General features: G+C 54.7%; 5 protein-coding genes across 5 annotated transcripts; 2 read left to right on the top strand and 3 right to left on the bottom strand.

Moving 5' to 3' along the window:
* Window positions 1-363: 363 nt before the first annotated feature.
* Window positions 364-1,022, top strand: MGL_0097 (uncharacterized protein; the record flags this gene model as incomplete). The annotated part of the gene is made up of 2 exons (XM_001732270.1): window positions 364-789; window positions 861-1,022. The coding sequence occupies 2 exons, from the start codon at window positions 364-366 to the stop codon at window positions 1,020-1,022; spliced, it is 588 nt and encodes a 195-aa protein (XP_001732322.1).
* A 226-nt stretch (window positions 1,023-1,248) lies between these two features.
* On the bottom strand, window positions 1,249-2,249 carry MGL_0096 (uncharacterized protein; the record flags this gene model as incomplete). Its single annotated transcript, XM_001732269.1, has 2 exons — window positions 1,249-1,839; window positions 1,938-2,249. 2 exons carry the CDS (start codon window positions 2,247-2,249, stop codon window positions 1,249-1,251), a joined length of 903 nt encoding a protein of 300 aa, XP_001732321.1.
* Window positions 2,250-2,613: 364 nt separating this feature from the next.
* On the bottom strand, window positions 2,614-4,433 carry MGL_0095 (uncharacterized protein; the record flags this gene model as incomplete). Its single annotated transcript, XM_001732268.1, has 2 exons — window positions 2,614-3,816; window positions 3,870-4,433. The coding sequence occupies 2 exons, from the start codon at window positions 4,431-4,433 to the stop codon at window positions 2,614-2,616; spliced, it is 1,767 nt and encodes a 588-aa protein (XP_001732320.1).
* Window positions 4,434-4,989: 556 nt separating this feature from the next.
* Window positions 4,990-9,465, top strand: MGL_0094 (uncharacterized protein; the record flags this gene model as incomplete). The annotated part of the gene is made up of 1 exon (XM_001732267.1): window positions 4,990-9,465. The coding sequence occupies one exon, from the start codon at window positions 4,990-4,992 to the stop codon at window positions 9,463-9,465; it is 4,476 nt and encodes a 1,491-aa protein (XP_001732319.1).
* A 112-nt stretch (window positions 9,466-9,577) lies between these two features.
* Window positions 9,578-12,490, bottom strand: MGL_0093 (uncharacterized protein; the record flags this gene model as incomplete). The annotated part of the gene is made up of 1 exon (XM_001732266.1): window positions 9,578-12,490. The coding sequence occupies one exon, from the start codon at window positions 12,488-12,490 to the stop codon at window positions 9,578-9,580; it is 2,913 nt and encodes a 970-aa protein (XP_001732318.1).
* Window positions 12,491-12,894: the final 404 nt, after the last annotated feature.

The raw sequence follows: 12,894 nt of genomic DNA, 5'->3' as shown, positions 1-12,894 counted from the left end.
TGCCGCCGTCACAGATGGGCCAAGATCTGTACGGCGTGCCACCTCCATCGAAAGAATCACCCTGGCTCGAAAACCTGAAGAGTCTCTCGTCAAGCGCCGAAGATGTCATGGACAGTGTATCGCAGCCGATACGCCCATATATCCCGGCCATTGGGCGCTTCCTCATTGTAGTGACGTTCTTGGAAGATGCTCTCCGTATCATTACGCAGTGGCATGACCAGACTTTGTACTTAAGCAAGTATCGAGGTATGCCGATGTTCATCGCATACGTGTTCTTGATCCTCAATGTGGTGGTACGTATAGATCACTTGAGTGGTGCCCGGTTATGCGTAGTGACCCTTACACATTTGCTTCTCGCAGCTCATGATCATATCATCGTCGCTTGTGATTGTACGCCGCATGCCTGAGGTATCGATTGGCTCGCTTCTCTTTGTTATTGTGATCCAGGGCTTTGGGTACGGATTGATCACGGACTTTAATTTCTTCCTGCGCAACCTATCGGTGATTGGCGGTCTATTAATGGTGTTTTCAGACAGTCTTGCACATAAACGCAAGAATCTGTTTGCCGGCCTACCAAGTTTGAGCGAGACGGATAGAAAGATCTACTTCCAGCTGGCCGGGCGTGTGCTTTTGATATTCTTGTTTTTCGGATTCGTACTTCAAGGCGAATGGACTACGCTCCGTGTGGTTGTTTCGATCCTCGGCTTTGGAGCATGCATTATGGTAGCCATCGGATTCAAGGCTCGTTGGAGCGCAATGTTCCTTGTGCTACTCTTGAGTGTGTTGAACGTACGTATGCCTTTTTCTCCTGCTGCCAGAGGCGTCATATCGCTTGTGCTTGTATGCTAACACGCCCACAGATTGCCGTCAACAACTTCTGGACCGTTCATTCTGCGCACCCACAGCGCGACTTCCTGCGTTACGACTTCTTCCAAACCCTATCCATTGTGGGCGGCTTGCTCCTCCTTGTGAGCCTGGGTCCAGGCGGGTTCTCTATGGACGAACGCAAGAAGGTGACATGATGTGCTATCAAACCCCCAACCAAACCCCTTCGCACATATGCACATACTTGGCATTAGCAAAAAGTCTATCTATGTAGGATGACGGATTGTGTACGTTGAGTTGTCAGTAATGAAAAAGTTTCTTTTGTGAATGTCTTACACAAGCCCACTTGCTCAAGGAAGCACACCACCTTGTTAACACACACGTAAAGCAAACAGCGTCAGTTACAAAGGATTGTATACGCTATTACTTGCGGTGTGTGCCATCAGGAGCAATGCCACAGCGCTGCACCAAAGCGTTCCAGTATGTAGGGAAATCAAACTTGTAATAGTACTGGCCACCAGTGAACTGAGCATCAAGCTGGTCAGGTGGAATGAAATCAGTCATATCTGGGTAGTTGAAGCGAATTTTGTCCTTCGTGACGGCGTCCAGAAATGGCGATAGCGCCGAGAAGAATGCAGAAATGAACCGCGGCGAGTTGCACACAAAAGCACGGCCAAGACGCTCAACATAATACGTCTGAAGAATGTGCGCAACGTGCCGAGCCGTGCCGAGAGATGGCATCGACGACAAGTGTGTGTCGTGGAAATCGACAACGATTGTGAGAGTCTCTTGGTCCGGTTGCAACAAATCAATCGCACGTTCAAGCGTCCACACTAGGTACCGAATCTGACGTGGTGACGCCTTGGTGTTTTCACGGCCTGGACGAAGGTATATGATGGGGCGAGACTCCTTATCGAATCCATTGATGACATGCTTACCGGTTTCAGCCTCTGGCGCAACTTCGTCAGGTGGAATCAAGTCCGGACGGTAGTCTCGGCGCCACTGTAGCGTTTCCTGTATTGTTGTGTCAGTATTGTGAGGCACAAGACTTGGCAAGGGGAAGGAAAGGAGAATGAAGCGTCGAAAACGCGTGAGGTTGGAATACAACGTACAAGAATACGCTTCTTGGCGTGCTTCATGTCACCACGAACAGAACGCAAAACACGCAAATACATCAGGGGATCCATAAACCATTTCTGTTCATATTCATCGTAATCAGGACTGCACGGATTAGTCGCTCGGTAGTCCCGGATGCATTCCGCTAGAGCTTGGATTTTTTCCTCATCAGCCGAGTCAATTTTCCTGGCCGGTAGCAACTTGCACTCTGGCGAGGGCTCCAGTTTCACTTCTGTCGTCATTTGTTCGGGATGATCGTCTTCGTGCTGCCTAGAGCTACGACGCTTATGACCGAAAAAGGGTGCCATGGAAGAAGAACAGTCCGTTAGTTAAGGGGATTTGTGCTTGTCAGAAAGTTCAAGGCGATTCACTAAGCCCGAAAAGGTCCACGGATCACACAAGTATCACCCAAGACACAAGAACGACGCGCGCGCAGACACACGACTCGAGATTTGCCTAAGAATTTCTACGGATTACGAAACGGACAATTTTCAATGCACAAGACTGGTAGGCTGGAAATCAAGCCAACGTCAGGGGGGTAGGACTTTGGGTACATAAATCCCAAAATATGGTTTCATTCACACGTAAGAATCACAAATGGCGGCTGACAATTTCCGCTCAATGGGGAGACATGTCGCGGACATACAGGGCAAGGGATGTGTGACTGGTTGACTACAAGGCTTGCGCAGCTTGTAAGGCACGCTGCGCGTAGTAGCGCACATCGGCATCACGGTCATCATGGAGAGTCTGCAAAGCAGGGACGATCTGGTCCTTGATGACAAGAACACCGGCGGGCGAAGACTCTAGTTCATGGATAAGCGCCTCGAATGCCTTGGCCACATTGAAACGAATATTGGGAATGGGGTCTTGTACCATGTTCAAAAGAGCACCAAGGATAAAGTTGATGATCGTGTCGGAGTCGAGGGACTGGGACATGGTAGTCACAGCAAAAATGGTCGTCATTCGATACAAGTAGTTCGGGTGCGAGCTCATTTGAAGAACCTTGGGAATGATCGACTGGCGAGCCCATTCGACGCCAAATACTTCCGTCAGTTTTTTTAGATTCACCGTAGCTGCTTCGCGGATGCTGAAGACGGTATCGCCAAGCCAGCTCATGCACAGCCCACTCAGCTGCTCGTCGAAAAACTTGACGCCCAGCTGGTGTGCAAGTAGCGGGATATTCTCGATAATCGCCTGGCGCACGCGCCATTGCTTGTCTTCGGCAAGCGTCATGATGGCAGGCAGCAGCGACTGCGATAGCAATTCGATGCCAATCACCTCGTTCACTTGTTCGAGACGTGAGATGATGTTGAGGCGCACCTCGGGGAACTCGTCCTTCAACAGCTGGAGGAACAGCGGCAAAAGGTACTCAGTTGTAGCCTCCTTGCCAAGAAGTGGTGCAAGCGCGCTGACTTGCGCGGCCAATGCGCCACGCACATGCTGAGAAAGATCATCAGCCAACTCTTTGGTGACAGGCAGCAGCCTCTCGATAATCGTTGTCTGGTCGAGCAGCTTGGCAAGACCAGGGATCTGCCCAGCAGCAGCGGTGCGGACTTCAGCTTCAGCATCACGCATAAGATTGATGAAGGCAGGCACGAGATCCTCCTTTATGACGTTCTCATCCACAGCCGAGGCCAACTGGACAAAGTGGTCCGCCGCCATGTAACGCACACGCCAACTCTTGTCCTGAAACGTGGCGCATATAGATGGAAGCAAAAGCTGCTGCGTCTCTGCGGGACCGAGCTTCTCGGCCATGGCCACAAGATCCTGCACCGTCAGCAAACGCACAGAGTCCTGATCATCAGTGGACAAGCGGCGATACAGGGGAAGCATGTCATTTACAATCACTTCAGGCGACATGCGCTTGATAAGAGCCTAGGCGATTGGGTTAGTGCGAAAGGACAGGGAGAAAAAGGGAAGCAACGTACACTCATATCGCGCGCGGCAGCGCGGCGGACCATGGGTGTTTCATCCATACACAGTGTGACAAACATGTTGTGCATATCGGTGCGCATAGCAAGAGGAACTTTCTCATAGACGGCAGCAAAAAGAAGGGCGGCACTCGTGCGTGACGTAAACCATTCGCCGGACGAGAGGCGCTTCAAGAGCGGCAGATAGTGGTCTTGCACCTGCTGCTCGTTCATAATGTCAGCGATCTGATTGATCGAATCACACGCCTTCTCTCGGACAACCGTCTCTTCGACTGCGGCCAAGTTCTCTAGCGGTCCGAGCAGAAGATGGGCATGCGCTGGTCCACCCAAATACTCGACGAAACTGACACCAAGTTCCTCCGCCAATGCAAGGAGCACCTCGTCCTCGTCGTCCAGCGACTCGTGCAAGAACGGAATCAGCTCATCACGACTCCGCTCTGGCCCTAGTGCCAGTGCAATGGTCGAGATGCGGTGGATCGAGTTCAAGCGCAGTGTCACATCATCCGACTTGAGCTCGTCAATGAGGATTGCGATAGGGTACAGTTGTTCATCGGCTTCCATCCTGGATGTGGTGGTAATCCAGAAAACTCGACAAACCACCTCGTGATTTCGTCCGTGATTTCAATCAAGCCCGGGACTTGCAGCGTCGTGGGTATCCAACGATCCGCTCAGCAAGATTTGTTCTCGATCGCGACGATCTGCCAAGCGCCGGCCATCTGCCTCCCTGAGGCCGCCACCCTCGCAAGCCCCTCCATTGCCTTCCTATATCACGTGACATATAAACGTGTGTATCGCAATGCCCCGTCCAGAATAGAAAGCACGCGCACATGCGCGAAGGTGGAGAGGTGTTGGGTCGAAGACACACACACATGCACAGCGGCTAGGCAAACCCAGCCCTCCAAGGACCGTGTTATTGCTGTTGTTTAGGCGGGGATCACCCGCCTCGGGGGTTGGTTGTCTGTCTGCCGCGAGTGCCACTGTCGCCGCCGCCCATCTGGATGGAGAGTCGCCAGCGTGTGTGGAGGAAGTGCGAGTAAGGAATGAAAAAAGAGCAACGCCACATCGTTGCCACAGGGTAAAGAGGCTACCGCGTTACGTTGAGTGAGCAAGGAATGGTATGCCAGCATCTAGACCCGAAAGGGCACTGGACCTGTTTATTACCAACGTAGAGTATACTGTGCAAGAGTCTGGTTCATTCGATACGTATCGCAGTGCGTTTGGGATCAACGGATGTTTGCCACGTGTCCCAGTCATACGCGCGTACGGTGCAACACGGCATGGTCAGCGGTGCTGCTTGCATGTTCATAATGTGTTTCCTTACCTCTATATCGAATACCATGGATCTCTAGAACCTACGAATGGTACGTGTCAGATAAGAGGATTCGCTGACCCTGATGTAGTGCTGGATTACATTGATGAGCTTGGCCATGCGGTGCAGACAGCAATAGCGGCCTCGTTACGCCTGTCACCAACACGGAAGCACTTTCTTGCGGCTATTCATTTATGCAAAGGAACGCCTTTCTATGGGTACCATGTGCGCCCTGCATATTACTTGAAAATCTCGTACGTGGACCCGGCTATACGTCACCGGCTGAGAGCGCTTCTGGAGCAAGGCCACGTCCTCAATACGGTGTTTCAGCCATATGAAGCGCATGTACAGTACCATCTCCAATGGATGATGGACTACAATGTGTATGGTTGTGACTGGATGCATATCGAAAGTGTATCATACAGGTCATCAGTTGACAAAGCCGTACCTCAAGATAGTTACTGTGCAGTGGAAGCAGACACATGGGCGCATAGCATAAAAAATCGGCGCTATATTCATGCATCTGAGCCTGGAGGGTCGCAGCCATCATTGAATGTTCAAGAGGACCCTGTCGTGCCGAGTCTGCGTGCGCTATGGAGCCAAGACCGCGAGCGCCGCGCCTACTGGGATCTGGGACCCACGCCACCGTCTGCGATGGATGAGCGCGAGTGCCGCAGTCGTTTGCCAGCGGCAGACATGCAGTGGGATGCATCGCCGCGACTCAATGCCGCTTGGCACGAGCGTGTGGGACGAGCTTACCGAGATCATCACGATGTCGCTGTACACGAGCTGGACAAGTACGTACTTGCAGCCTATCAGACGGTGGAACTCTTTCACGAGAATGGCTATGACCATGTGGGATGGGAGGACGAGTCAGGTCGCTCGGCCAAGATGTTTGATTATGCGCAGTCGCAGACAAGTTCATTGATGGGAACGACACAGGCGACACCTATACCGGAACCCACGTCGCCGCCAAACTTTTCCTCGCACGAGACAAGTGACTTTGTGCCGTCAACATTTCCGAATGAATCACCGATACCCGTACCAGTGTCTCAAACAGATCGGTTGCCCCAGCGGTCGCCAGTGCCGCCTTTAGCACTGGCAGCGCTGGCGGCACCGCCTATGCAGCTGCCGACATGCATGCCAAGTTCCTTGTACACATACAAAGTGCCACCACCGACACAGGTCCAGCTTGAGGATTCTTGGTCACAGTTTCAGCAGCCGCGCGTTCTATATGAGACATGCCACTATTCAAGCACGGCGGACGTGCCGAGACAGGCACACGAGTACGGTGGTCAGGTCAAGACACTTCCGTCGACAGGGCTTGACGGACTGGATGGATTCCGCGGCTCTACCTCGTCGCGTGTCGCTCGCAGCCTAAGTCAGATTCGGTATTGGCAATGGGCGCATGCGCCGCCATCACAAGTGGATGTCCAGGCGTGGCTCACGATGCAGGACACGAAAGAACAGGGTGATGAACAAAAGCGCCACTACAAGCTTCAAGCGAGAAATGCTGACTTACTTACCGGGCGGGCGAAGCGGGCCGATCAGGCTGTGTCTTGGCAGCACGAGCCAAGTCTTTCGGATCCATCGCGCCGATCGTGTGCTGGACGAAGTCCACCGCTGGAAAAGAAGCATCTCTCAACGCTGTGTATGGATCTTCTCGTTTGCACACGCGGCGATCTTGGGCCAGACTCGATGCGTGATCCTATCTCAGCAGTTGTGTATACATGGATGGACGAGGCACAATCCGATGTTGATTTCAAGCACGCTCAGCATGGTATGCATCATAATAGCGATGCCGATGGCCATGCCTGTGACTGGCAGCAGGAAGCAAGACATGCAAGTCGCTCAGGCATCATTCTCGTGCGCGATTCAGGCCTTCCTATCAAGCTCGGCTTGCGCGAGCCTATCACAGTCGTTGATTCAGAGGTAGCTCTTTTCCACAATCTCGTCGATCTCGTGCGTATGTGGGATCCCGATATCTTGGCCGGCTATGATGTGGCCCGGACGTCCTGGGGCTTTCTAGTGCGCCGAGCTAGTGCGGTGCCCGCTCTGGACATGGACATTGTGTATGAGCTTGGACGCATGCGGACACAGAGTGCTGTGGGTGCGATGACAGACTGGAGCGCATCAACGACGTCATCGTTGCGCATATGTGGGCGCCATGTCCTGAATGTGTGGCGTCTCATGCGCACACACATAGCTCTCACACAGTACACGCTTGAGCATGTCGTCATGAATGTGCTGCACAGGCGCACGCCCGTGTACAGTTGTGCAACGCTTACAGAGTGGCTACGTTCATATCGTGCAGCTGATGTAGCACGTGCACTGCGATACGCACTTCGCCGAGTACGATTCTGTGTGGCATTGCTCGACAAGACGGAAATGATTACTCGGACGGCGGAATTCGCACGCATGTACGGTGTGGACTTTTTCTCGGTTTTATCGCGAGGCTCGCAATTCCGAGTTGAGTCGGTTCTGCTGCGCATAACAAAGCCACGCAGTTATGTGCTACCGTCGCCGAATCGTGCCCAAGTCGCACAACAGAATGCACCAGAGTGTCTTCCGCTGGTTCTCGAGCCATGTTCCGGGATGTACCGAGGCCCCGTGGTTGTGCTCGACTTTCAGTCGCTGTATCCGACGATGATGATGGCATACAACCTGTGCTATTCGACTTGTGTTGGCCGCGTGACCCCGTTCAAGGGCTCATACAAGCTGGGATTCACGCAACATGCCGAGTTGCCGCCACGCACAGCAGCAGCCCCCGTAGCATCACCAGCGACGGCGTGGCAACAGCAGTCACAAGAGCAGCAGCAGCAGGACACCAACGTGTACATCCTTCCGAACGGACTTGCATTTGTGCGACCTCATATCCGTGAAGGTATTTTGCCCCGTATGCTGCATGAAGTACTCAGTGCACGCATCATGACAAAGCACACATTGAAGCGATTGCCAAAGGAGGCAGGTCATGTGCCACAGCGTCGCTTACAGGCACAACAACTCGCGCTCAAGCTGTTAGCCAACGTCACGTACGGGTACTGCGGTGCGACAGCCTCGGGACGTATGCCATGTGTGGAAATAGCCGATGCAATTGTGCAGTCGGCACGCGAGACATTGGAGAAAGCTATGGCGCTTATCGAGCAGACACCAGAGTGGGGCGCTGACATTGTCTATGGCGACACAGACAGCATCTTTGTGCACCTCCCTGGCCAAAGCAAAGACGATGCGTTTCGGATCGGGCATGAGATCGCTGAGCGGATCACGGCAATGAACCCTGCGCCTGTGCGCCTGAACTTTGAAAAGGTGTACCTGCCGTGCATGCTGGTCGCTAAAAAGCGGTATGCTGGTTATCGGTTCGACACAAAGGAGCAGGCGCGCGCGACGCTGGATGTCAAAGGCCTCGAGATGATCCGTCGCGATGGGCATGTCGCTTTGCAGCGCATGCAAGAGACGTGCCTGCGTATCCTGTTTGAAACACACGACATGACGGCCATGAAGCGCTACTGTCAGCGGCAATGGGCTAAGCTATACACGAACGACGTGTTGCCACTCTACCTGCTCATGTCGAAAGAAGTACGCATGGGCACGTATGCATCAGGAGCGTCGATGCCGCCTGGCGCCGCCGTGGCAATGCAGCGTATGAGGCATGATCCCGCGTATATGCCACATGCAGCTGAGCGTGTGCCGTACTTGATTCAGCATGGTGCGCCGAGCGCAAAGCTGCAGGATCTGGCTTTGTCACCGCATGAGCTGCTGCGTGTGTGGCCGCTTGCACTGCACATGGAGTATTATGTGCGCCGAACGATCCTGCCTGCCCTGGACCGGCTCCTTGGCCTGGTTGGCGTGAATGTGTATGCGTGGCTCGAAGACATGCCGAAACAAGTCGGCCGGCCGCGACGACCGCTGCTGTGTCTACCGCCGACTCGGCCAAATGCGCCCACCCTGCTACAGACGCTGGCGCACACATGTCTTGTGTGCGGAAATCCCGGGACGAGTCAGGCACATCCATTCTGTATCGATTGTCTACGGAATCCCGAAACGTCTATGCAGCGTATCACAAGCGCTCAGCATGCTGCCGAAGCACAACAGCTGGGCCTTCATCATATTTGCACGGCATGTGCACAGGAGATGGAGCGGCCTCCATGTGAGGCCATCGACTGTGCAGTTCTGTACAAGCGCATAAGCAACGACCGGCTCGTACAGCACTTGCACGCTCTGCCGGGCGACCTGGAGCGCGATCTCGAGCAGACGAAGCCCGGCTCCGACGCTTGGACTTGGTAGCTGCCGGCGCATCTGGCACGGTCGTGGTGATATCTCGACGCCATCGTCGATGCTGCGTCGGGAGCACGGCCTACAACTTGTGGGGCATCCATCGTTCCTTAGTCTTGACGTGCTAACGAGATAAGAGCTGCCGAGCCATGAGAATGTCGCGTGTAAGAAGCGTTGTGTTTGCACTTGCAATGACAACGTCCTTGGTAAAGTCGACGTGGAACGCACTCCAAATGCCATCGCGGATGTGCTGTGCCTGGTCCTGGGTCCACAATGTCAGATCCGCCTTGTCCGCCGACTCGTACTCATGCGCCGCGGCAGACGTGGTGCTAGGTGCCTCCACAAGCGCGTACCGCAAGATCTTCGACAGGATCATGAACGTCTCGTCGAATGAGTACGGATCCTCTGGGCTGTCGGCGTATATGGTAAAGCGCTCGCTCTTTGCTAGCACGTAGTGGGTGTTGTCGTGATGGTAGCGCAGCTCATACGTGCCGGGTGCTGCCCATGGGAGTCGGGAGCCCTGAAACACACTCACGCCACTGACCTGATGTGTGTCGGTGTCCACACTCGACACGCCATGTGTTCCGAGGGGGCTCTGTGTGAGGCCGACATGCACATGTCCCTCCCACTCGTCCTCCGCCACACCGAGCCACTTGCCGCGACTCGTCGTGCGTGTGACAAGCAAACTGCCATGGTGTTCATCGGGGTGTGCATCCAATGCATTCACGGCATACAAGCCAATCCAGTCTCTCCGCGAATGGTTCTCGGCTGCCATCCATTGCACAATGATCGGCTCACCAACGTGGAAGCGCTGCTCGTGCGTGTGTGGCGACGCGACCGGCGTCACGCGGTACTTGGCCTGGTCAATCTGCTGAACCGAGTCGCCCGTATGCATCGTCAGCACATGCTCGGCCTTTTGCTGCAGCAGAGCACATGTGTCATCGGCGAGGCGCTCCAGCCGTGGGCGGCTCTGCTCCAGCAGTTGGCGCACAACACCTTGCGCCCGCTGCAAGATGCCCTGCAGCTCTTCGATACTCGGTTGCGCGGCGCGCAGCCACTGCGACTGGCACAGCTGCCGCAGCTGCTTGGTGACGCCCGAGTCCTGTCTGACGTCGGCGCCGTACAGACGGCGCATGTGTGGCCCCTCCACACAGCCCAAGAACCACCAGTGCGAGAGGTGCGCCAGCTGCGCGACAACCGTTGCTGTGAGACTCCCACTAAGCAGGGCCATGCCAAAGAAGGCAGCACTTCCCATAGAGCGCTCTGGGTTGTTGAGAAAGCGGTAGATCCCTGTGTACGACAGGCGCTTCGGGTAGGCATCGATGAAAAAGTCGCCATACAGCCAGCCAAACGGACCCAGCACACGATACGACGACCGAGCGCTCCACATGTGCACGAGGATGAGAAGAACGCCCAGCACATACCGCAGCCGGTAAATGTTGTCGGTCCAGGACGTATAACTGCGTATGGCCAGGAGCGCGAATGACACATACGTCATGATGAGACTGGTGTTGTAGATCGTCTTCCAGTGCGAGAATGACTCTGTGACGGCGGCCTGGCCATCCGCGAAGTGGTAGTGCTTAAGGAAATGGTGTACGATCCAGCGCTCCTCAGACTGCCAGCGAAGTGCGAAACCAAGACCGAACGAGTGGAAGAGACGCCACGCAACCGCATGGATTGTTGCAAAGAGCAGCAGTGCCCTAGGGCCGCACCGCGTCAGGACCAGCGGCGACAAGGCATATATGAGACAAAGTACAAGCAAAAAGTCGCTCGAGCGAAACAGGTCGATGTGCGAAAGCACCACATTGTCATTGCGGAAAAGGCGATGATGCAGGTCGTGTACATTCGTGCAGGGTGGCGAGGGCACAGCTGCCGTGCCCCGCTCGCTCGTAGCGTAGGATCCGTTCGCTGCACTTGCCGCACCAGCTAACTGGGGCGTGCGTATCTCCTCGCGTGAGCGCTGTACCCCCGTCGCTGGTGGCACATCGCTCGGCCGTCGCTCCGATACCCGCGCGGCTATGGGCACACGTTCGCCATACACCCTGTCCATGTGCGGGTTTTCAAATAAGACGAGAAATAGCAGCTGCGATGCATGTGCCGCAAGCGAAACGTACAACACCGCATAGCTCCCCGTCAGCAACGAGAGTCCATAGTAGCCAATATATCCAATGCTGTACATGGGGTCAGGTGCCACCTCGTACACGCCGTCAAACTTGAGCTTCTGCAAGCAGAGGAAGAAGCAGTCGCCCCAGTACCACGCATAGTCCTTCACGACTCGATGTGCATCGAGCTTGACCCACGCATTGAACGCCAGGAGAAGCAGGCCAAGAAGCCAGCGGATGACAAACAGCAGTACGCCATGCTCACCCAAGCCCTGGATGTTCGACAGTGCAAAGAACGCATACGCAGTGACGTCATTGAGTAAAATGACATCCACAACGGAGCGAAACAGAATCCATGCCTGGAAATCAATCGGTGCTGCCGCAATGCGCTGTGACGACGCACCAAGCTTTGTCTTGAAGTGGTACTGGACCCATGCATGCATTCTTGGGTTCTTGCACGCATCGAGCCACCCGCTTGAATCAAGCATTCTCACGATCCAGCGCGAGCGGCTTTGCTTCGTCAGCACGTACCCCAGTCCAACATTGTACATGATGCGCCAGAATGCAAAGTACACCGCGAAAAACACTTGCGCTTGCTTGCGCGGCAGCACACAGAACAAACACACCTGCCATAGCAAAAGCACAAGCGTCAAGATATCCAGCGGTGCCTTGGGCCGGTCCAGACGAAAAATTGAGGTCACCATGTCCGGCGTGTCAATTACATGAAACAGGCGGCCATCTGGCGTGCGTCCCAGCACCATGCTGGGCGATCCCCCCATGGCCTCCGCTGCTGGATCGTCTTTGGTGTCTGTTAACTCGTCTTGCACGGACTCTTTCCGACTTGCATCTCCTTGTTTTGCTTCATCTAAAGCATACCGTTGCCGAAGTCCCTCAGATGCATGCCATTCTGCCATCGACGAGCTCTCAGCCTTCATGGATGACAATTCGTCTCTCAGCTCATCCAGACGCACGGACCGTGCTTGTCTACTTTTTTTCACTTACTCTTCCGTGTGCCGATTTGTCGCCCCCCCCCCCCCGCCCCTACGACGCCCCCAGGCGCGTCCCCTTTTCCCCATGCCCCCGCATCCAACCACGTGGGATGCTTCCTACTTTCAATGCAACCACTGGCGTCCAGGGCCTCCCCCCTACTCTTTGCAGGCGAGTTCCCCACCACCCCCCACAACGGGAATTGCTCGTCCATCACAACCCACTACTGCCCCTACCTTGGTCCTTTGGACTCCTTTGCTTCCCACAGTCTCGATAATGCATACGATTCTTATCTGCTAGTCCACTATGGGACGGAACAGTGACAGAGAACATGGCGCAATGTACGCACAGA

The sequence above is a fragment of the Malassezia globosa genome (assembly GCF_000181695.2).
Source record: "Malassezia globosa CBS 7966 chromosome Unknown mgl_sf_1.1, whole genome shotgun sequence".
Lineage (NCBI taxonomy): Eukaryota > Fungi > Basidiomycota > Malasseziomycetes > Malasseziales > Malasseziaceae > Malassezia > Malassezia globosa.
This window is presented reverse-complemented; position numbering and strand designations above follow the sequence as displayed.